Below are 23931 nucleotides of genomic sequence, written 5' to 3'. Positions count from 1 at the left end.
GGACAGTGCGTCCATCCGGGTTTTAATCGGCATTTGGATTAGGGGCGGAGTGCTGGGAATCTGTGTCGACGACTGTCTCATGCTCGTAATGAAAACATCGCCGTGGCCCTGGTTTCTGGCACCGCAGGCTGTCTGGTCCTGACCGTGGAGGGGGGCAGCACGCGGGGGCCAGGCTGGCTGCTCTGCGGCGAGAGGGGCCTGATCTGTCTGCGCGGCCGAGGCTGCTTTTAATAGAAACTGAACTCAGAGCCTCTTCTCTCCCCCACGTGGAGTTACGCGTCTCAAGTTTCTCCCCCTTCGTTGTCTTCCATCTGTCACTGGAGTTACTTATCGCTGTCCTGGTCTCACTTCTCCTGTTCTGTGTCGTTCCTCCTCGGTGGTGGGTGTGTGTGTGCCTCAGTGGATGTGACCGACGGGTGCTGGTTGGCCACTGCCCTCGCCCTTGGGGTGTATGGAGAGCAGGTCGCGATTCCTGGACCTCAGGGAGTTTCGGAGCTCAGAAGGGCCCTGGAGAACACAGAGCAGAGGCACCAGGACCCTGACCCATGAGTCGGTTACAGGTGGCAAAGCTGGGACTGGACCCCACATCTCCTGACCCTTAGTCACCATGGCTTTTTCTGCTAAAACAGCCTGTTTCTTTGGGATGTTATGCCTAAGACAGTTTATTCTAGTTCAGTGTAAGAATCATTGTGCTGGCATATGTCCTGCAGGTACCACCAGAAACGCGAGGGCAGTGAGTTCCCACCCCTCTGCATAGGGCAGCTCTGGTAAAGCAGGGGTGAAGGCTGCTTGTGGTCTGTATTGTGATGTATCAGTCAGGGAGGCGAGGGGGTCGTAACAAATGTACCAGCGGCTCGAGCACGGAGGAAGTAAGTCGCCAGCTCCTTGCAGGTGGTACAGGGAGGAGGGCGCCTTCCCACGGGGCCGGAACAGGAGCGGGCGCACTGCCTTCCTCAAGCCTTGGCCCAGAGATGGTTCGTATCCCCCGCTGACATTTCCTTGGTGAGAACGAGCGTCAGGGAGGCACAGAGCCACGCGGGCTGCTGAGAAATGTTTAGCTCTGTGCCCCGAGCAGCTCGTGGTCACTGTGGCGAGGGGGGTGCTGTGGATGTTGCCGGGGCGGGGGTGCCCCCCGTGGGCCTCAGACAGCTTGGCAAGCGGGAGGGTGGAAACGTATGCTCCATCCCAAGGCCAGTGGGGGACCCCTGGAGGCGTCATAGTAAGCAAGCGACGCGATTAGCCCGTGTTTCGGGAACGGAACCCACGTCAGCACCAGCCTGCAGATGGGAGCGTGGTGAGGTGGGCGCGTTGTGAGGAAAGACCTGAACACCAAACCTGTAGGAGAGCCATGAGGGCGACGGTAACTGCGTGTGTTTCCTGGCCCTTGGCTCGTGCCCTGCGCGCGTCACACGCGCTGTCTCACGGTTATCGCCGTGGCCCCACGAGGTAGGTGTGGTGTGTGTCCCCGCGCTTGACAGAGGACGGGCCTGGTTTAGAGAGAGGAAGGACCTTCCCGAGGCCACACAGCTCTGGATCCCCAGCGAGCAAACCTTCAGATGTGCAGACAGGACTGCTGGGGCCCCAGGGAGCAGGGGCCAGGCCTCAGGGCTCAGGGCTGGAGACGCGAGCTGGGCCTCACTGAGCTGGTTTTGGTTAAGGTGGACTCGGGGTGTGCGTGGGGCAGGGACCCAGGTGACAGGGAATCAAGATGTGCTTTTGGAGGGAGGTCAAGGTGGGTGGGACTAGAGCCAGAGGGCTGGTGCACAGAGGCGGGACAGTGGCAATGGTGGGGGGGGGGCTCTGGAATTCTTTCCCAGTGAGGCCGAAGCCAGGCACGTGGTTCTTAGATATTTGAGGTAGATTGTTTGTGCTTATTTGTTACTTGCCCTTACGCGTGAGACAGGCCAGGAGAGTGGGGACGAGGTCCGCGCCGGCGTGTTGCGTCACGCGTGGTCCTGCGGGCTGCGGCGCCCACTCGGGTCACTCCAGCGTTTGGTGCCTGCCCATAAGTGTGGTCACTTTATTTATTTGTTTGTTTATTTATTTTTGGCTGCGTTGGGTCTTCATTGCTGCGCGCGGGCTTTCTCTAGTTGCGGCGAGCAGGGGCTACTCTTGTTGCGGTGCGCGGGCTTCTCGTTGCGGTGGCTTCTCTTGTTGTGGAGCACGGGCTCTAGGCACGCGGGCTTCAGCAGTTGTGGCTCGCGGGCTCTAGAGCGCAGGCTCAGTAGTTGTGGCGCACGGGCTTAGTTGCTCCACGGCATGTGGGATCTTCCCGGACCGGGGCTTGAACCCGTGTCCCCTGCGTTGGCAGGCGGATTCTTAACCACTGCGCCACCGGGGAAGTTCCAAGTGCGGTTACTTTAGACAGAAACGTGTGGGGTGCTGTGAGTAGTGTCTGCTTTGTGTGTCGTTTTGATCGCGCTGGTTTTGAATAATACAGGCTGAGGACTGAGCCGCCCTCTGGAGAGTGGGGCTGGCCTTCGCTAGGGCTTCCCAGCACCACTCGCCCTGTGTGTACAGAGCAGCATCGCCCACGGCAGACGGGACAGCTTAAGGTCAGTCTGATCATTTACCATCGAGGGATAAGCATTTCTAAGACACAGTGAAACCCATCTGTTCTGCCTTTCATACGTCCTTGGGAAAGAATACTGATAGTTGACAATCAAACTGCCACTCTGTGGATTCTGGATTTATTCTTGTAATCTTGAAAATGGTCCTGTTGTCTGCCTTGGATTTAAACATGCCTGCTCCCTGGCTTCTCACTGTGCAGCTGGGGTTTTCTGTCCTCTCACCTCACTAACCTGCTCCTCTCCTGGACGGGTGACAGACGCTTAGTTCTGTTTATGCTTCTGCGTGCGTTCGCATCCATTTATGATTAAACACTGTTCAGGCATTCAGGGGGAGATGTATCGACGCAGAGCAGGGCTGCTGAGGATGGGGGGCGGGGGTGTGCATTACTTCTCTCTTTCATTTTCAGTTGACAAGAGATGACATTTATTTATTTATCTTTAAATTGTGCTCACAGCTCTGTGACTTCTGCAGAACTACAAACAAGATTTCATTTTAAAATTATGGTAAAAAAACGGACAATGGTCAGTACCTCTGAGGGGCAGGCCAACTCCCTGGCCCCCTTTGGCTGATAAACTTCACATCCAGATTCATAATCAGATGCCCAGGTAATTTATCCAAGTAAATTTGTGACTTAAAACAAAAATTTGGGGGGCTTCCCTGGTGGTGCAGTGGTTTAAGAATCCGCCTGCCGATGCAGGGGACATGGATTCGATCCCTGGTCCGGGAAGATCCCACATGCCGCGGAGCAACTAAGCCCGTGCGCCACCACTACTGAGCCTGCACTCTAGAGCCCGTGAGCCAGAACTACTGAGCCAGCGCTCTAGAGCCTGAGAGGCACAACTACTGAATCCCACGTGCCACAACTACTGAGCCTGCGCTCTAGAGCCGGTGAGCCACAGCTGCTGAAGCCCACGCGCCTAGAGCCCGTGCTCTGCAACAAGGGAAGCCACCGCAGTGAGAAACCCGTGCACTGCAATGAAGAGTAGCCCCCGCCCGCCGCAACTAGAGGAAGCCCGCGCACAGCAACGAAGACCCAACGCAGCCAAAAATAACTTTTAAAAAAAAAGCTTATTAAAAAATTCTTTTCCTACCCAATTAATTTGATAGTCGCTTACATTTTTAAATAGTCAACAGAGAATGTTCATAACCTTTAACTGTGTAAACTATAAATAGTGGGAAATGTTTTATATAATTAGTTCAGCACTGTTGAGTGCGGGGCCTTGAGCTGGCCCGGGGTCAGGACCCCTGGAAAAGCCGAGGCGGGAGAAGAATCAGGAGACGCGCAGCCCACGCAGCTGCTCATCCTAGGAAAGCCCACGAGAGGTCGGCTTCCTAAACAGAAGCGTGCTGGGAGCCCTGTCCTCTGAGGTCTCAAGCGTCGCTGAGAGGATGCTTCTGAGTGACTCCCAGACCTCATCACAGGGACGGGACGGGGGGCGGTGGGGAGTCGTGTCTGCAGATTAATGGTATCCTCTACCCTCTTGCTCTTCTCACGTTCTGTTCTAATAAAAGTCGGGGTGCTGTTTGTTTAGTCTCTAAGGCACATCTCAAGTTCTGATGTAAGTACGTTTTGAGGAGGTGATTCACGGCCGCAGCTCAGAGCTGCAGATGTGCGGTCACTGCAGCCTCCGTCCTACAGACCCGCCCAGGTGTCTCACCCGGGAGGGGCTCCGTTTCCCCGGACACAGCCGCAGGTAGCATGCGTTCTCACCTGCCCTGCGGGAAGTCTGTGTGCCGTGGGGGCATGCGCGGAAGTGCACGGGAAGCGCACGCGGGGGCGCGCGTGCAGAAGTGCCCGGGGAAGCGTATGCGGAAGTGCAGGTGGAAGCGAGCGCACGCGGAAGCAGAACGCAGTCAGAAGCGCGGCACGCGGCGGTAACCAGCCTTCCCCCGGGCAGGGAGGGGAGCTTCTCTGGTCAGCTGAGTCTCCTGGCGGAAAATCCTCAGAGGGAGCTTAGCTGGGATTGCGCTGTGTGTCTGGGTGTTTGATCTCAAGGAGGGATCACGACTAACAGCTTCCGTCTGCTGGCAAAGTGTGTCTCCGGGCGAAGCCATTAGTGTCAGGCCCACGTGTGCCACGGGCCCGGCTCCGGGGACGTCTGTGTGCCCTGCCGGCTCCGCTCTGCCTGCGCACTGGCCGGGACGCGGGCCTCCTCCGGCCAGGGGCACAGGCTACGAAGCCTGACCTACGAGAAGCCGTCTGTTTATCAGCTTTTGACTTGAGCAGAGCCAAGTTCAGGATGAATGAACGGGATGATGTGAAATACTCCGGTGTTGTGAAACAGGAAACTGCCGGTTCTTTGTTTCTCGCTGTAACTGACCGATGGGATCCAGGTCTTGCCAACTGGCTGAGCAGGGCATGTTACCAAGTTGGGAGCCTGGGGCGGCTCACAGATTCCACCAGCAAGAGCGCCCACATCCACAGCCAGTTCCTGGAAGACGAGAAATGTAGGGAAAACAAGATGAGCGAAGGCAGTGCCTCCAGTGGCTGGTCCAGGGCGGGATTGCCAGACTCCAACCTAGACCCCGCCGCCTGGAAGCTGTAATTAAGGGGCCAGGAATGAGGGCCGCAGATTAGCGTGTCTCTGCAGAGCTCCTGGGCCGCCATGGTCCGTGTGCTAGCAGGCTTCCCACATCCCGGTGGGCTGGGCATTACTGGGCATGTGCTCGGTCAGAACGCGCAGCCCAGTCTGTCCAGTTCCCGGGGGGAGGGAGAGGAAGGGAGCCCGCCGCGTCGTTGGACGGGGCGCCCCGAGGGCAGGCCGGCTGTCCCTCCTCGTCCTGGAGCCCCAGGCTCCCATCAGGCGTGTGTGTGCCTTCCGCAGCCCGTGTGTGGGAGCGTGGGCATCTCCATCTCAGAGGTTCGCCGCTGGCTGACAGAGTTGAGGAGGAAGGACACCTGCGGGGTTTAATTTTATGTATCATTTGAAGCTGATTGCTTGATTTTTCTTTCTTTTTTTTAAGTAAGAGTTAAAGCCCATAATCGGTTTATGTCTGATTTTCTTAGTGAAGCCCCTCTACAGCCAGAGGGGAGGTTTGCAGCGCATGGGACCCGCGTGCTGTGACCAGGCACCCTGGCCCAGAGGCGAGGCCCTGTGCCCACCCCTGACCCCTGCTGCCAGCTGGGCCTGGGCGGCCCCTTCCTCCCCCCTGGAATGCATTTCCTCATCTATAAAGGCAAGTGCTTGAGCCACATGGCTAAGTACTGTTGATTCTGAAGCATTATTACGCCAGTGCATTTGTAGTTATAGGATGTTGGTCCACGTTCCCTTGTAGAATGGTTAAAATTCCTACAGGAGGTGAAGACCGCAGCCCCCGAGTTGATAGTGTGCTTCGCGTCAGGTGTTGTTTTGTTTCTTCTGTCGCAAACGCGGTGGATTATTCAGCATCTTTACCTTCACCTTCTCTTCACGAGCGTCTGCAGACACTGTTTTATGTGAGTGAACCAGCTGTAAGGTTTTTTATTCCTTCTACATGATAACTCAGTTTTGACATAAAGGGGAGCGAATGCCCTCCGCACGTGTTATAGTCCAGGGTGGAGTGTGGGTTGCTGCCCATGTGAGACCCCGTCGTTACATGGCTTTCCACAGTGGGCTTCAGCTCCACAGGTGCACTTGTTACTTTGATAGGTTCACAGGAAGTTCTAAGCACGTTCCAAGAGGTCCCCTGTATACCTCACCTGCTTCCCCCTACTAGTTACAGCTTACATGACTGTAGGACAGTATCAAAGCCAGGAAACTGACGTTGGCACGAGGTGTGTGTCCTTCTTTGTCATGTTACCGCACATGTAGATCTGTGTGATCACCACCTCCTCCAAGACACATGGCTTTCATCCCACCACCCAGTTCTCCCCTGCGCTTGTCACACCTAACCGCCCCCCGCCCCGAAACCCCTGGCAGCCACGAATCTGTTCTCTGTCTCTGTGACTTTGTCATTTTGAGATGTGACATAAATGGGAGTTTGGCTTTTCCAGGCTTGGCATCATGCCTTCCATCCAGGCTGTGTGGGGCAGTAGTTCGTTCCTTTTTATTGCTGAGTAATCAGTATCCCACTGTGTGGGTTCCACCTGTGTTTCCTGAGGGACACAGTGGCTCAGCCCAGTGTTTGGCTCCTACAGATAGAGCTGCTTTGAACAGTCACGGGCAGGTTTAGAGTAGACGTAATCTGCCTTTCTCTGGGATAAATGCCCAGGAGTGCAGTTGATCAGTTGCATCATCAGGGTATGTTTAGCTGCTAACTCATCTCCCACGGGGGCTGTGCCGTTTTCCATGCCCAGCCCCAGGGCAGGGGGGACCCGGCTTCTCCGCATCCTCGCCGGCATCTGGTGGTGTGGCTGCTTTCTATCTTCGCTACTCTTCTAGGTGCGTCGCCATCACTCTGCACTTCCCGATTGGCTGGTGGTGCTGTGCACGTCTGTCCGTGTGCTTATTTGCCATCTGGGTGTCCTCTGCAGTGAAGTGTCCCTTCGTACCTTTTGCCCACTTTCTAACTGAATTGTTTGTTTTTTACTGTTGGGTTTTGAGAGTTCTTTACACATTCTGGATGGTCCTTTGTGCGATGTATGGTTTGACATTCCTTCCCTCAGCTGGAAGCTTGTCGTCATCCTCTGATGGGCTTTTTGTACAGCAAGAGTTTTTAGTGTTGACAAAATCCAGTTTGATTTTTTTTCTTCTTTTATAGATCATGCTTTTGGTGTCATGCCTTCATCAAGCCCTAGGTGCCTTTTGGTGCCTTTTTTTTTTTTTTTTTGAATTTTGAATTGTTTTCCTCCCATAGATAATATATCATTTCTCTCTGGCTGCTTTTAAGACATTTTCTTTGTCTTTAATTTTCAAAAGGTTGGTGTGGATTTCTTTGAGTTTATCCTGTTTGGGGTTCAGTCATCTTCTTGAATCTGTAAGTTTACATTATTCCCAAATTTGGGGAATTTTCAGCTATTTTTTTTACCCCACCCAGTTTCTGTTCTCCTTCTGGGACTTGGATAACATGAAGGTTAGACCTTTTGTTGTAGTCCCGTGGGCCCCTGAGACTCCAGTCATTTATTTCAGTCTCTTTTCTCTTTGTGGTTCAGGTTGGGTAATTTTTATTGTTCTAGCTTTGAGTTCACTGATTACTTTCTCTGTTCTTTTCATTCTGTTTGAGCCTAGTCACTGAATATTTGTTTCAGTTATTATATTATTTTTTAGTTCTAAAATTCCCTTTGGTTCCTCCTTATATCTTCTCTTTACTGAGATTTTCTGTTTCTTATAATTGCTCATTGGAGTTTTTATGATGGCTGCTCTAAAGTCCTGGAAAGATAATTCTGACACCAGGGTCACCCTGTGTTGGTGTCTGTTGACGCCTTTTCTCATTTTGTTTGAGATTTTCCTCGTAATTGAAATCTGCACATTTGGGGTACAATCTTTGAAGACTTTGGATCTTATTTAAATCCAGTATTTTACTAGCACTCCTCTGACATGGCTCTGGGAGAAGGGGGGACACCCCCTGTTATTTCCATGTGGCTACCGCCGATGCTGAGGGCGAACGCAGGTGCACCCGTGTTGCTCCCGCCCTTGCTGCTGGCTCTCTGCACTGGCCTGTGTGTCCCCGAGTCCTCAGTGAGAATGACATGTGTCCTAGCCCCTCAGCGGGCACAGCCTGTGTCCCCTGTCCTTGGCGTGGACGGCATGTGTTCTCTGGTCCTCAGTGGGGCGGTGTGAGCCTCCTGTCCTGGGTGGGGACATACTGTGTCCCCGCCCTCCGGGGGGGGGATGGTGCGGTTGGCGCGGGCTGGTCTCCACTGCGGCTTGGTGGCTGAGCCAGACCTCGTGAATCAGCCGCCTCACTCGCCGTGGTACCACCTCATCCTGCCACCCATTTCAGCGCCCTTCCTCCCCGCCAACAGGATTAGACAAACCTGCTGTAAACTGTTACAAGCTGTGTGACCTGTCTTCCCATTCAGGTAGGTCTTTTTTTGTCCTTTAATTAAGTTTTATAATTTTTCTCCATAGAGGTGTTGCATATCTGAGACTTACTTTTTATTCTGTTGTCATCATTGTTGCTTTCAGAGTTGTCCATTTAATTAACAGCTTTCTGCTGTGAAACTCCGGGTGCTGTTATTGCTGCCTTGAAGTAGGTCTCTGTCGAAATCTAGCTGTGCTTTATTATGAAGCCGCCCCAGATTAACACGGGGTCCTCGGCTCTGTGGAGGCCTTGCATAATGTGTGCTGTTGAAGTGGATGGAAAATCCCACCAGAATTTCCCGGGAGGCCCTTGCGGCTTCATGGCCTCTGACGAGGGTGTAACCCCCTCCAGCAGCCTTGGTGAGACGGTGGCTGGGAAGATCCCACATGCTGCAGAGCAACTGAGCCCGTGCGCCACAACTCCTAGCCCCCATGCCACAACTACTGAAGCCCACGCGCCTAGAGCCCGTGCTCCGCAACAAGAGAAGCCACTGCAACGAGAAGCCCGCGCACCGCAACAAAGTGCAGCCCCCGCTCGCTGTAACTAGAGAAAGCCTGCGTGCAGCAACGCAGACCCAACGCAGCCATAAATCAATAAATCAATAAATAAATCACATAAAGAATTTTCTTAAACTTTGAGAGTGAGATTGATGCCAGCCCCTGACCTGCGAGTCTCTGCAGCTGGTAGCTCAGAGGCAGTTTTCCTGTCTCTCCGTCTCGCCTCTCCTGGCATATGACAGCCAGCAGGAGGCCTAGGCCCTGTCCTGGGAGGGAGCTGCCTGAGTGCCCCGAGGGAGGGCGGAGGCCTGCTGTGCGTCAAGGTCGGAGGCGACCTCTCTGAGCGAGGCCACTAGTGCCAGGAGGCCTGGTGAGGGGGCACGGGAGGGAGCAGGGTGGCATCGGAGAGGCTGGTGGGGCCCGAAGTCTGCATTGTCTCCCAAGAGCTGTGGGCTGTTTCTAAGCTGAGCAAGGACCCGGTTTCTTGTGGGGTTTTGCCCAGTCTGTCCTGCTGGCCTGGTGGCGGGAGAGGTGGGAAGCGGCAGAAAGTCCTTGAGGCTGACCTGTCACCCGGGAGCAGAGTCCACGGGGTGCAGGAGGTAACATCAGAACTTCCATTCGGTTATTGTTAATCTTCTCCTTTTAAAGTGTATGTGTCATGTTTCATCAAGTATATATTAGCAGACGGCATCATGAATATAGTTCATAAAGAAGTAAGCAAGTATGCGTAATTAGGTGGTGATGCCAAGACATTGTCCTGATGGGCGATGCAGGCAGAAAAGTTTAGTGATGAGAATTCCTGACCCACAGGTGGGCTCGTGTGCTCCAGCCCAGCATCTGGTGAACGTATGGGTTTCTGCACGGAATTTAATATTGTTTTAATTTTTAGTTGTAAAAAAGCCTCTGAATATTTAAATCTTCCCTGAGTTGGCCCTTAGAAAAAAGAAAACAACTTGCTTCCCATCAGTAGACTACCGCGGAGTCCTTGCAGGATGGCTCTCCTCCTCGGCTGCTGCGTCCACGGCACACCTAGGATCAGGCCTCTGTGTTGCGTGGTCTGTTTCTTCTCCCTTTGAGTAGTGACCCACGTTCAAGGTCGTGAAAGTAATTGACTTGAAAAGGTGTGAGTACCGCAGCTCACCTTGGACTTTGCGGAAGAGATGGACTGGATGCTCCCCTAGATTTCCGTTGAAGGAGGACAGGAAAACTGGGGAACAACTGAAAAATAAGGAGGACGATGAGAGCCGTCCGTTCAGTTTTCATTTCAGAATTAGACTTCTTAAACAGCAACGCAGCCCTTTCTCCTGCGGGAGCTGGGACCTGCGCGGACCCTCCCCAGGGGAACTGAGCTTAGCTGTGAGCTGTGGCCGCTCTGCCGCCTGCGCCCCCATCCTGGCTGACAGGGACCTCGTGGGAGAGGTGACCTGGGTTAGGCCCTGGGCCTGGGGCTTGGTCGTGTCGGGGGGGGGGTGTCCGAGTGAACATTTGATGTCGCCTCCGTTGCTGCCCGAAGACAAGCCCCACGAGGTGGGCTGCGGTCTGTGTCCTCTGTCCTTCCCAGTGTCCCTGCAGCAGGGACTGTCCAAGGTGTGTGGTTCTAGGAACCCTGGGAAGCGGTGCCCGGGTTCTCACTGTAGCCTCTGACGTTCGTTGGCGGTACTTCCTTAGTGAAGGGAGTGCTCTGTGAGTAGGTTTTCCCTGAAATCTCGGCCGGAGGACGTCTGGAGCACCCAGTGGTGACTGTGCTGAGAGCAGGGCCACGGTGCTGGCCGTGGGCAGACTCAGTGTCGTGTGGGGAGCTGACTGACGGCCTGGAGTTCGCTCATTACAGCACAGGAGGTTTTCAGGGGCCTCCCTCAAAGACCTGATTTACAAGGAAGTTATGGAAACTCGCCTGGCGGAACTCCGCTCACCAGCCTTCCCCTGGCGGCCCCGTGATCGGCTCCCCCCGTGAAGCCCGGGTTCCTTTGGGTGTGGGAGCTGCCCTGGGGAAACACCCCCAGCTCCCCGGCAGGGAGGCCCTTGGACCCCCGCCCCGTTGGGGAGGACAGAGGGGAGCTGTGTGTTGACATCAGCAGGGCTGCCCTGGGAACGAGGGCGAGGGCGGTGGGCTTCCATCCCACTCGGCCTCGGCCTCGGCAGGAGGCAAGGTTTTCTCCACTTCTGTCGACTGCGATACCTCCCCGGGCGCTTCCACAGCTTTCACGGTTTCGGTTCTTCAGGGAAATGGGCTGGACGCCTCATGCGGTGCTCGGGGGATGGGGGGCAGGGGAGCCGCCCGCTCTCCCCAGCCTCTGTGCAGGGCCGCTCCGTCCGGTTTCCGAGGGTGCCTGTCGGATTTCCCAAATTAGGAAGGGGGGCCGAGCCGGGCTGCACACACGGTTCCTGTTGTGTTCCGACAAATGGAACTTTGTTCCCTTCTTTTTCCTTAACAGCAAAGGCTGTTTGCTCTCTTTGGAGGCGGAGCTGAGGTTTGTGTTTGGGGTCCCCTCTCGAGCTTTGCTGTATCTCCGAGGCTGGTATCGAAAGGAAGGTCTTGGTTTGGGCGGTAATGCCTGGGTAGGAGGCTCGTGGGTTTGCCTGGAGCGGTCCACTCAGGAAGGACGCGCTCCCCCCCCCGCCCCCCCACCCTTGCGGTGGGCGATGGCAGTGGTGGTGGCCACACCTTTCTGGCAGCGCGCCCGCCCCCCCTAGCGGTGGGCGGTGGCAGTGGTGGTGGCCACACCTTTCTGGCAGCGCGCCCGCCCCCGCCCCCCCACCCTGGCGGTGGGCGGTGGCAGTGGCAGTGGTGGTGGCCACACCTTTCTGGCAGGGCCTCCTGGGCTCTGCCTTCAGCTTCTGAAGCGTTTCCTTGGCCGAGTTTAACAGAATTGAACTCGGGCCTTGCCAGGACCCAGAAAATAAACGTGCAGAGCAGATTTCTGCTGCCTTCTTGTTTCTCCCCCACCCCCACCCCCCAGTGCAACAGCCGCCCTGTCCTGGAGCCTTTTCTTTCTGCCCCTCAAATTTATAGGCGCTGTGTTAGCGCAGAGCCCTTACCGTAATGTCCTTAAAATACACGTATTTAAATATATCTCGAGTGTCCCGAGAAATGGAATATTCTGGTTAGTCGATATACTTAACCTGCTCAGTGCATGGCTTCCTGGCACATGTGATAAGTAATAGCCAGTGCTACTTTTTAATTATTATTGTCATTACATTGTGTTGTATTATGTTCTGTTATTGAATTTCACGTTGATTAACGTTTAGGCAATAGACTCTCAGTTTTGCAGATTGGGTAACTGGACGTGTTAACGCCCCGGCAGCGGCTGACAGCCCCGACCAGTCTGAGGTTCCTCATGCCACTTCCGCATCCTCTCACAGGAGGGGGCGGTCCCTGACCTGAGGTCAGCACGTTACTGCTGCTCTCTGGGTGGAATGTTTAAGTGTAAATGCGGTTATTACTTACTTCATGCTAGTCCTTGTTGCGTCACACCTGGCTCTTTCCTGGGTCTTCATGTTCGTGCTTAGACACCCCGTCCCCGTCCTCGGGAGAGAGAAGCTATGTGTAATATGGAGATAATCTTGGCATCTGACTTCAGATCAGGTTAGTGTCGGAATGGGCCAGTGTTCATCACTGCACAGACCACTGTAGTACCCGCCCCACCCATCTTCAGTGGCACTTGACCTGGTGGCCGGCTGGGCTCTGCACGCGGAGTGTCTGCAGCTCGCAGGTGGTGGTCGGGCTGCCAGCAGACGCTCCCATTTTCACACGAGTCTCTCTCCGTTAAAAACCGTGGACGTGGATTTGAGCGGAGAAGTCAGTGGCCCCCGCCCTCCGTGTGAGATGGAGGGATGCCAGCTGTCCTCTGATTCTCTGGCTGAGTGATTCTACTAAACACAGAGAAGGCATGTTGTCAATGTCCTTGCAAGGTTAACCCAGGGTCAGAAAAGTCTGATCGTTTCCCTGTGGTCTGGCCGCTGGGTTTCAGCTGACACCCTCCGGGGGTGCCTCACCCATGTGGAAGGAATTGCTCTCCTGCCTCACACCCGCCTTTACCTCCCGATAGACTCTTAAGTTACACAGAGACAGGGAGCGTGGTGAGCTCCTGGCCGTGTGCACCAGCGTGTGTGTGCGCAGCATGGAGGGGACAGGCAGCGGCAGAGGTGACACTTCCCTCTGGGAGCCTGTGGTCTGGGAAGCCCGGCGGGGATAAGCAGGGGCCCTTGAGGTGGGCTCCGTACAGGGGGTGGCCTTTGGGGACAGAATCTTGAAGAATGTGGGTCTGCTGGTACGAGGCCAGGCGCTATGCTTGGTGGCAGCCCGTCGCCCGCGAGCTCTGCTGTCGCCGTGTCCATCCCAGCGGCGGTGCTGTGTCTGAAGCTCCATCCCTGGAGAGCCCGGCCTTGTGGTCCACAGTTGAGCCACCCAGTGCAGGATGTCCCTCTGCAGTGCCCGTTCATTTGGCAGTGAACCTTAGGAAGCCGGAACAGTTGAAGTGGAATTGTGATCTTTGTAGTTCCTCCATTCACCCAGCTGGGTAACCTTTGATGTTTTTCAGGCAAATCTGGAAGGTATTTGCTTTTTCAGATATATTGGACTTTCTGCCCCATTTGAGTTTCCAAACTGTAAAGCTTGGGAGCTCGACTTCCACAGTCATTTTTTGTTTGCTTGTCTTAAACCTAATGCTTCCCCACTGAGGGATAAGAGTGTCCCTGGGCACATGGCTTGGGTTCCTCCCCAGGGTGCCTGACCCTGTGTGGCTCTGCTGGGACCCTCTGTGTCTGAGGTCCAGGCTGAGGGTAGCCTTGGTTCGAGGAGGGGGGACGAGGGCCTCTCAACACACCAGCACTCGTCAGTTTTTTTTGGAGTAGGATGACTTCAGGTTTTGCTGTTGTGTCTGGGACCCTGCAGAGCTGCTGCCTGGTCAGGACGGTCATCGCCCCGCCTTCCCGGGGCCTGGGCTCCTGGCTTCGTTCCCTCTTCCTGGCTGGAGCTTGTGTTTGGATCACGTGCTCACCCCTCGCCGGTCTGCACGGCTTCCCAGCACAGCAGTGAACTATGGCCTCTGCAGCCTCCAGCCTCCTCTGCTCGGTTCTGTTTTTGGGTTTTGTTTTTTAAAGACGTTCTAGCAAAATGTATTACGTTTTTAATAGAAATAGATATTTTAGGTTAAAAACACTTAAGATGATCAGAATCCTTTGATTTGGGGACTGTGTATGTAAAAGGTTTTTCAAAACCATTTCCTGAACTGTCTTATTGTTCTTTGGAGTTCTTACAAAACTCAGAGCCTCTGGTGTGCCAGTTGCAGACCTTCTGTAAATGAGGGTTGCTTGTTGTCGGGGGGCCCACCCGGAAAAGCCGCCAGCCGGCCTAGAACATGCCTGCGGGGGAGGGCGGGGCCACTGGCTGTCAGCTGGCCCCCGAGCATGACCATTTTTCCACTACTAGGTTGTGGTTATTTTCAAAATTTGAACATACTGGTCATCAAATGTGTAACAGCTTTTCCCCCCTATTCTTGAGTCTTTCACTTCTTAAAGGACACGGTTACAACATTTAAAAAACATTTTGAAAGACTCGAGGTCTCCGGCAATACCACTCTTACCCCGGGGATGTTTGCAAGAATGACTGAAGCCGGTGTCATCGCCGCTTGCTGCGCCCGCCTCGCCTGCCCCAGGGCTCCTGCTGCGCCAGGCCTGCCTGTCTGTCTCTGGTTTACCCGGGAGGGGCCTTACATTCAGCCACTCGCCCCAGGTCCCCCACAGCGTCCCAGCGGTGTCCCAGCGGCCCATTCTCAGACCAGACCTGTCTGATTTCAAATCCCAGGCCTTTAGCCGCACTGCCGGACCGTTTAGTCTCTGCTGTTTTCACTTGTCATTGTGTCGTCAGCATTTTTAATGTTCCTCCGTGGGCCCGTTTCCGTGAGTGCTTATTGCCTGTGAGGTACTGTGTGAGCTTCTAACTACTTTGCTTATTTCATTTGATACTCACACGTCCTGTGTGTGTACCCTACACAGTAGGGTACCCTACAGAGTACACACCATGAATACCCCAATTTTCCTGATGAGAACAGATCAGATGCATTAAGAGATTTGCCCAGAGACAAACAGTCCTGGAAGGCGTCCTTTCAAATGGCTGCGTGATACTCCTCCATGAATGTGCACTGTGGAATTCAGCTGTTCCTCACAGGGGAGCTCTTTAGCTGTTTAGAATTGGAACAGAGGTTTGTTTTTTGTAACGAAGGTCAGGAGAGCAAGGGAGGTGGATTTCTTTTGGGTATAACAGTCCCAGTGTAATCTGATACGGCAGCTCCAGGCTCTTCTGTCCTGTTGCTCTGTTACCCAGTGTCCGTTTTACGTCCCACCATGGCTGCTCCAGCTCCTGCCATCGCACCCACATTCTGGCCATAGGAAGGGAAGAAGTGAAGAAGACACTCTCTTCCTCTTAAGGGCACGAACCCTCGCATCCCGCGAACCAGCACAGTCTCGTGGTTTCACAAGAGGCAGAGAAGCGTTGTCGGGCAGCCGTGTGTCCAGCTGAAACGAGTTCAGTGTCGAAGCAGAAGAGGGTGCACGTCCAGGGGACTAGCCATCTCTATCGTAGTCTGCCCTTTCAGCCCCCCACGTGGTTGTGACCCTCATTCTGACATAAAAACCACTCATCCCCGTCGTCAAGGGAGGCGGCCCAAGTCCCACCTGGTGACCGCATCGCGGAGGTCCAGGGTCTCTGTTACGTGTGCGTCCCCGCATCAGGGTGCCCCGAGTGGTGGATCTGTGAAGCGCTGTGCCGAGGAGAAGCAGAGGAAGGCGGTCCCAGCTCCTGTCTGGAAAAGGGAGGAGTGGACGCACACTCACTGGTCACAGCCGCCCTGCTCTCAGAGGCACTCCCCAAAGGGGCAGGTTCCGGGGGGCCCGCCCGGCGGCCCCCGTGTCTGCACGTGGAGGATTCTGTGTCCGCCGGCCTCCTCCGAGGTGCTCCGGAGACGACGCTGCCGTGCTTCCCAGCGGTGCCCCAGGCCGGGCAGGTGGGGGAGGGATGGTCACGCCTCCTCGCAGGCCAGGTTGGGGCTGCTCCGCCTCCGGAGTCTCCGAGCATGTTGTCTCTGTCACATCCGCAGGTCAGATGCACAGCAAGGGTCTCTGGGGGCGGGTTTCTTGTAAACCCTGCTCTGGTCTTTTCTGCCGTTGGGCTGGGGCCTCTCTGCCTGTCTCACCCGAGTCATGGCTCCTTTGAGGCCACTGAGGCTGCAGGCTCGGTGGCATCGTTTCCTGCCCCGGGCGCCGGTCCCCATGGTCCCCCTGAAGCTTGTGGCATCCTGGGCACACAGGCTTCGCTCTTGGGTATCTCGGGGGACCGCTGGACCCAGCACAGGGAAGGTGACCAGATTTCTAGCCTGCAGCACTCCCATCCTTGCCCTCTGACGAGGCAGCGCCCTGTACTTCAAACTGTGTGACCGCCTGGCGACTCCTGGCCAGCGGCAGTTCTGTGCCGGCCACGAAGCAGGGTCCCGGGCCGCCCTCCCCGTCGCTGCCTGAGGAAGGGCGTCCTTTGCAGAGTGATTCTCCCTCCTGGACTGAGCCTCCAGAGTTTTCTTGTATTTTCTTGGTCTTTTCCGGGAGATGTTTTCAAGCCTGTCACCCAGCCTTCCTTGTGAAGTTTTCTTTTGTGTCACATTTTCTTGTCCAGGGTCCTTGTTTTTCCCTGGAGGTGCCTTTTGGGGCTGCAGCCCGTGGGTGGCCACGGTGGCGCCCCCTCCCGTCCCGGGGACACAGGTGGTCCATGTCCTCTCTGTGAGGACTGAATGACGACAGGGAAATTATGTTTCTTTTCTGACAACTTCCTGTTGGTGAGGCCGGTGGGGGCTTCCTCCCTAAGGACGAGATGGGAGTGAAGGTGGGTGACAGCCCGAGTCCCTGAGGCTCATGAGTGGCCGAGCAGGGCCAGACCAGCCTTCATGCAGGGATCTCTGAGCTGATGCTCAACAGGGCAGCTTCACAGGAAACCGAGGCAATACCAGTTTGGCCCAATTTCCAGGAGCGCAGGCTTCTGCACGCTCCCAGACTAGAGCGGGCCTGGGCGTAGGAGCTTCAGGGCAAGAGCGTTTGAAAAAACAGCTTGATTCCACCGCAGTGAGAAGCCCGCGCGCTGCAGCAAAGACCCAGCGCAGCCAAAACTAAATAAATAAATTTATATGAAAAAATAAAAACAGCTCGATTGGGTGCAGCTCACACACTGCACGCAGAACCCACTCGGATCGTCCAGGCCAGCGGTTTTCAGGAGACCCGGGGAATCGTGCAGCTGCTGCCAGCCGGTTGGGCGTTCGCATCGCCTCCGAAGGAAGGAAGCCCCGCGCCCCCGCCGGGCAGCCACCAGACTACTGTCGCCTCTGCAAAGCAGCGCGAGAACTCTGTGCAGAACTCGGGTGCTTGCGCGGAGCCTCCCTTGGGCTGGTGGGCGGTGGTTTCCAGCGCGCATCCCCACCTTCGGCAGGAACCCCGACGCACGGGCAGAGTGCGCTTGGGTCCAGCCTGAATGTGGAGCGCCTTCAGGAGAGTAGCTCTAATTGCAGAACACGCTCATTAAAGCTCCAGCCAGGGCCCTAAACCAGAACGAAAATGTTCCAGGGAGAGAAGTAACAGTTGGCAAACTCGGTGGGCACCCTGGGGAGGCATCTGTTTAAAATTAAGCAGCTTCCTGGTATTCTCTCCTCCTCCTGGGTAGATCAGCTGCCTCAGGATAATTTTTGGAAGAGTGAGTCAGGAGATGCTTTTGAAATAGCTGTTGCTGTAACTAATGTGAAAATGTTCATGGTTAAACCTTAGTTGGAAAATCACCGTTCCAGTAGGAAACTGTCCTGCTGCTATCAGTTGTGGATGGCAGTAGACTTTGCCACTGATGACATGCCCAAATCCCTGACCTATAAAACGCTGTGCTTTGTTTCACTGAAACCCCAGTCTGTGTGCATGTGCTGTCTGTCTAGCGTCTTGGATTTGAACCGGAAAGCGTCTTGGAGGTGATCTCCTGCCCAGAGCATCCAGGGCTGCAGAGGGGTTACAGCAGGTGGTCCCACAGCAGAAGTCAGGCTGGGAAGCAGAGGGAAGGGGGCCTGACGATGCTCCCCGGCATCTTCCCCCTCAGCCCAGGGCCAGGCAGGCACTGACCCCCGCCCAGAGCTCTTCTCTCCGGATCTCGTGCCTTTTCTCGTCTTCACCCTAAACCCCATTTTCTGAGATTCCCTGCCTGTCTTGTGACCTCTGTCAGAGGCCAGAAGCCACAACCTCTTTCTAGCTGGTATTGACAGTTGTAGTTGTAACATGATCTTGAGGTTGTAGTCCGATCTCATGTTAACACAGGGACTTGTACCATGCAGGAAGTCAGAACTCCACGCGCCTCTGGCAGAGAGTAACACGTAGCTTGTTTTGTTAATTTGCAGCAGTTGAAGGAAGAGACAAATGGTAAAGGGACGTAGAAACTCTTTTTTAACTGTCAGCACTACTGCCTTCCTACCTAGCACTGGTGGAACAGGTGTGTGTGCGTGCGTGTGTGTGTGCGCGCATGTGTGTGTGCGCGCAGACCCCCCTGCTGTTCAGCCAGTCCTGTCCTTCACAGGTGGAGCTCCCCTCAGCCACGCTCTGCTCACCTGTGTGAAGCCCTCAGCCAGTTCCCAGGCTCGGGGACACTGGGCCCATCTCGGACCTGGTGGGGATGCACGTTGACTCTGACTTACAAAAGCTGACCAGCCTCTGGGTCTGGAGAGACCCTCGGCCTCAGAAAGCATCTTAGGCATATGTGTGACGTCACTTTTTAGCCAAAAGACTGATGGAGGAAATTTCCATTGGGTGGTGGGGAAACTAAAGAAAGTGGAAAGGACAGCAAACGTTTCTTGAACTGGCTTACAAGAAGGAGATGGCGGGCGATTTTTAAATAGCCTGGGGCGGCCCTGTAAGCAGAACCGGAGGGAAGATGTCGCCATTCCAGACCTCCCCACCCGCATCCCTGACATTTTGGTGTTTAGGCGGAATTTCCCAGAAGCAAAACAGCATCAACAGGAAAACAGCTTCTGTTGCACAGTATCAAGATCCCTCTGTTCTGCTTTTGGATTTGGAAATACAGACCGGGTAGCCGGGGCTCCCGGTGTCTTAGTGCCTCACTGCCTGCTGCAGGGCTCCGCCGGGACAGCCACATGCAGCCGTTCTCTGCTTGGTGTCTCTGGAAGAATCTGTACTGGCCAGTGAGGCCAGCTGGAGTTCCTGATTTTCCCTGTGAGATGCAGGCAGGGGCTCTCAGAGTAGACGCTCGTGCTGCTGAGTCATTTCCTGAGAGGTGGGTCTCCCCGGCGGAAGGCTCGCGAGCACCCCCGCTGGGTGCTGGGCTGCCAGGTCACCACCTGCCATGTCCCAGAGCCTGTTCTTCAGTCTTGTTTCTTCAAAGTTTTTTTTGTTTGTTTTGTTTTGTTTTTGTTTTTGCGGTACGCGGGCCTCTCACTGTTGTGGCCTCTCCCGTTGCGGAGCACAGGCTCCGGACGCGCAGGCCCAGCGGCCATGGCTCACGGGCCCAGCCGCTCCGCGGCACGTGGGATCCTCCTGGACCGGGGCACGAACCCGCGTCCCCTGCATCGGCAGGCGGACTCTCAACCACTGCGCCACCAGGGAAGCCCCAAAGTTGTTTTAATAAGACAGAAGGGAATTGGATTGAAGCAGTGCTTGCTGTGTGGGTGGGAGGTGGGAGGTAATTGGCTACTTAGACAGTGAATTGAATTGAATTGAATTGAATTGAATTGAATGGACCAAATATCAGGGACTTTTCGGTGTGCACCCTGTGTCTGCTAGCCACAGTTAGCAACTTGTGGATAACTGGTCAGTTTAGAAGGTGTGCTTGACAAGTAATGCCCCGCTTTACAGGTCAGAGTTTGTGGGAGGGAGATGAACCCTGGGTTCCTGTGCGCACACAGGGATGGACTGGGGTCTGCAGTGGCCTGGTGCGGGCGGTCCCCTGCCAGTAGAGGAGACGAGGCTCGGGGCTCGTGAGGCCAGAATGGACGGTGAAGGCAGCCAGGACCCTCGGGTTCCAGGCGCTTCCTCCGAGACCCCCGCCGGCACCTCTGCAGGCAGCGCTCGCTTTCCATCTTCTGGGTGACGGGCATCTGTCATTAAAAAGCTGCCCTGGAGGTGACCGTGGCGTTTCGGTTTCCCAAGGAGCGTTCTCTGCGAGGTGCTGGATCCATGTGGCGAGTGTGGCGGACAGGAAGCTGGCTGGCCATCTGGAGCCCGTGTGGGAGGGGACACCACGGGACCTGTCCGGGCTGGAGGTCTTGCTGTCGCACGCACGGTGGAGGGAGCCCGGTGCCCTCGCCGGCCTGTCCCGAGGGAAGCGGAGATGGTGTGGTTTGGGCGCAGGTTTGGGTACGTGTATGTGCGCGGCGTAGTCAGAGAGCACACTGGCTGGTGACGGCGGGCGGCGTAGACACGCCGGGACACCTCTCCCCTGCTGGACCTAACGTCCCGCTCCCCTCCCGTTGCAGGTGCACCTTCCGCTTCCCCAGCACGGCGATAAAGATCCAGTTCACATCGCTGTACCATCAGGAGGAGGCCCCGGCATCCCCCCTCCGGCCGCTCTACCCGCAGATCTCCCCGCTGAAGATCCACATCCCGGAGCCGGACCTCCGGAGCCTGGTCAGCCCCGTCCCCTCCCCGACTGGCACCATCAGGTGAGTGGCCTGGCCCCCTCCTGCGGTTGCCTCTGCAGAAGCCGCGGCCCTGTGCTCTAGAACGCGGCCGAGAAAGAGGAAAGTGGTATGCGTGTTCTGTGTTTCATACGATATCAAGTATGTTTCTGGAAAATTGCCCATGGATGGAAGTTTTGAAACTATTTTAAGTGCATTAAGGGACCTGAGGGCTTAAATAAACTCTCTGGAGATTTCTTTTATAAAGTGAAGAATCACTACTTAATTAGTCACTTTTCCAGTTTGAAATTTTATAGACGAGGGTCTTTTAAAACAAACTTAGGTATCAGTTTGTAAAGACAGTGGAACTATTTAAGAGGAGTATTTGTATACCAGGATTTGGTGGACTAGGTTTTTCTAAACTTTATTGGTAGAAATCCTTTGCAAAGTTTTAGAAATTAATCTAGATTTTGAAGAAAGGGAAGTCCTCGAACTTTCTCATCCTTGGCGTGTTATACAGAGAGGGTCCCTGGGGGCAGGTCTGAGGGTGAAGTGTGTAGCCAGAGACTGGGGAGGGCACTGGTGAGCTGTCCCCTCTGAGGGGCACGAGTACTTTTGCGACAACAGGGGTCCTATGCCTTCTTCCCCTTTTGTCATAAAATGTGTTGAACGACATGGACTTGAGGATCGAGATTTAATAAACTTTAAATAGTTTACCGCTTCATTGAGGACATTTTAGAACAAAGCTGGCCTTTGCCTTATTGGTGTGTGCGGCCTTGGCGATGCCATGAGCACCAGTGCATTTGGTGCTGGGGCCTCGGTTCCTGCCACGCACTGCGCTCGCCACCGCGGACGGGGCATCGTCAAACGTCAGCCCCTGGAGGAGGCCGAGCGTGTCTCCGTGTCGCCACGAAGCCAGTTTCGGCCTCACACGCCCCCTGAAATGGTCTCGGGGCCCCGGGGTGCCTCTGGGAACCACACTCCGAGAAGCACTTCTCAGCAGAGCTCGAGCTTTGCGTCCCTGAGTCTTACCAGGTCTCTCCTCTGGCTGACCAGCCAGGCTCGTGGTCCCTGGTTTTGCACCTTTAAGGGTTACACTTAGAAGCACAGATGGGTTAGTCATGGCATCACCATTGGTTTCCCTTTTGCCTTTTGTTTTCCTGCCATGATGTGTGGAGTCATTTGCACTGAGTTGCTGGGAGTCAGTTTCCTCCCGGGCCAGTGAGCGGGCGGGCGTGTTTCTCTCACGGAGAGAAGGTTCAGGGACGGCTTTGAAATGCCACGGACCTGCATTCTGCTTCTGGCCGCATCTCCAGTTGGTGGGAGGACTGGGGGCAGGTCCCTGCAGCCTCCTCGGGCTTCGTTTTCTCCCTCAGTGAATCCCTCCAACATCGCAGATGTCTGGGACGCCAAAGAGGAGCAGTGAGTGACGGAGACCCGCTGTATGCCAGGCCCTGCGCTCAGCCGCTGGACGTGTGTTATTTTATTTAGTCCTTAGGGATTTACGAGATAGATTTTTTTCTTTAGTTCTTTTCAGGTTTCCAGCAATAGCTCTGTTCTCAAACCCGAAATTTAGCACGTCATCTCACTGTTTTTTCAGACGTCTACCTTGAAAATAATCTAAAACATGAGCGCTCCACTGGAGTTAACGATGAAGTTGTGCTATGAAAATGCTCTTGCACTTACTTCCATGTGTATAATTTATGCGTAGATAAAAAATTTGTGTAGTAAAATGAAGCAGCCACTTTGGAATACAATCTGGCAGGTCCTCAACGTGTTCAAGGGTTACCTTAACCGCCCAGCAGCTCCCTGGGTCGTGAGGTCTCCGTGGAAACTCATCCACAAGGGTTCATGGCAGTGTTATTCATAGCAGCCCCCAAAGTGGAAACAGCTCACGTGTCCATCAGCTGCTGAGTGGAGAGAAAATGTGTTACAGCCACAGGGAGGAGGCTGATCCCGGCGTAAAAAGGGATGAAGTGCCGACACCTGGTACAACGTGGATGACCCTCGAAAACATGATGCAGAGTGAAAGCACCCAGTCCCCAGGGACCACACATGGTGTGATTCTGTTGATATGAAATGTCCAGAACGGGCAAATCCTTCGAGAAAGAAGATAGGCTGCCAGGGGCTGGGGGTTCAAGGGAGTGGGCTGCCCACTGTCACGGAGTTTCTTTCTGGTGGTGGAATGAGGTGATGGTCACACAAGGCTGGATGCACTAAAAACCACTGAATTGTCCACTCGAAACGGGTGAATTGTGTAGTGTGTGAAGTCTAGCTCAGTGAAGCTGATAAAACTTGTATGCGCTGACACCTTTATCCAGTAGCACCTCAGAGCGGCTGCAGGAGCAGTGGCCAAGTGTGTTTTAGGTGCCATTGGGAGCCAGACAGGCGTGTGGGCCTCCGGGTGGGCCTCGGAGCCCTTACACGCCAGGTGAAACCAGAGCCCAAGGTCAGCCTTAGCGTGGCCTGGGTCTGCGAATAATCAGTTCATGATCCAGCCACATCGACGCTTTTTTTTTTTTTTTTTTTGGCGACGCTTTTTAAGAAAGAAAAATGTTTTGGTTTGTACCTGGAGGTCTTCATAAAATAGATATAATTCCCAGTAACATTTTGAATAAAAACAGTGGCCAGCAGGCTGAGCTAGTGCAGCAGCTCCACGTGCTGCGGCCGCCTGTGTGTTAGGAGGCGCCGGCGGTTCTAAAGGGGCGTAGATGGTGTCACTGAGCAGAGTGAGGCGGGTGTCCCTGCGCAGTTCTGGGAAGTCGCGGCCATGTGACTGTGGAGACCCCGGGCCCGAGTGGGGTTGGGGCGCCGGGGCACTCGCCTCTGGTCTTCGTCCGGTAGAACAGCTTTGCGGGGAAAGTAGTAACTTTGAGACTGGCTCTTTCACTCTTGGGCCTTTAAGTGTCACAGAAAAGGATTTCTGTTTACATCCGTTTATCTTGGCGCCGCGCAATCCGATTGCCCGCTGGAAACCTCAGAGGCCCTTGAGGTTTTGCTGCCCAGATCGTTTTCCTGCGCGCCTGGCGCAGGCGCGGGGCCGGCGTGTTTACAAACAGCTGCCTCCCCCAACCCCGCCCGGGCACCCTCCCTGCGCCCGTCGCCCATAGCAGGTCCCCGGGGAAGCGGGCGGGCTGGGAGACGCCGGCCGGCAGCGACCCGCGCCCCGGTCCCCGTCCGGGTCCCCGTCCCTACGCCCGCCCCTTCCCCGTGGCCCCCTACGCAATCCCCGCCCCGCCCCGCCGCGGTCCCCATTTGGAGCGTCTGAGCCCGCTGCC

The 23931-nt window shown here is 55.2% G+C and overlaps 1 protein-coding gene across 1 annotated transcript in view; it reads left to right on the top strand.

The window, feature by feature from the left end:
• FOXK1 (forkhead box K1) overlaps positions 1-23931 on the top strand; it is a 61903-nt gene that overhangs the window by 22506 nt on the left and 15466 nt on the right. The window contains exon 2 of the mRNA XM_060032515.1: positions 20513-20698. Within this exon, the coding sequence (XP_059888498.1) occupies positions 20513-20698 (186 nt within the window). The remainder of the gene's footprint in view (positions 1-20512; positions 20699-23931) is intronic.

The sequence above is a fragment of the Delphinus delphis genome, chromosome 15 (assembly GCF_949987515.2).
Source record: "Delphinus delphis chromosome 15, mDelDel1.2, whole genome shotgun sequence".
NCBI classification, from domain to species: domain Eukaryota; kingdom Metazoa; phylum Chordata; class Mammalia; order Artiodactyla; family Delphinidae; genus Delphinus; species Delphinus delphis.
This window is presented reverse-complemented; position numbering and strand designations above follow the sequence as displayed.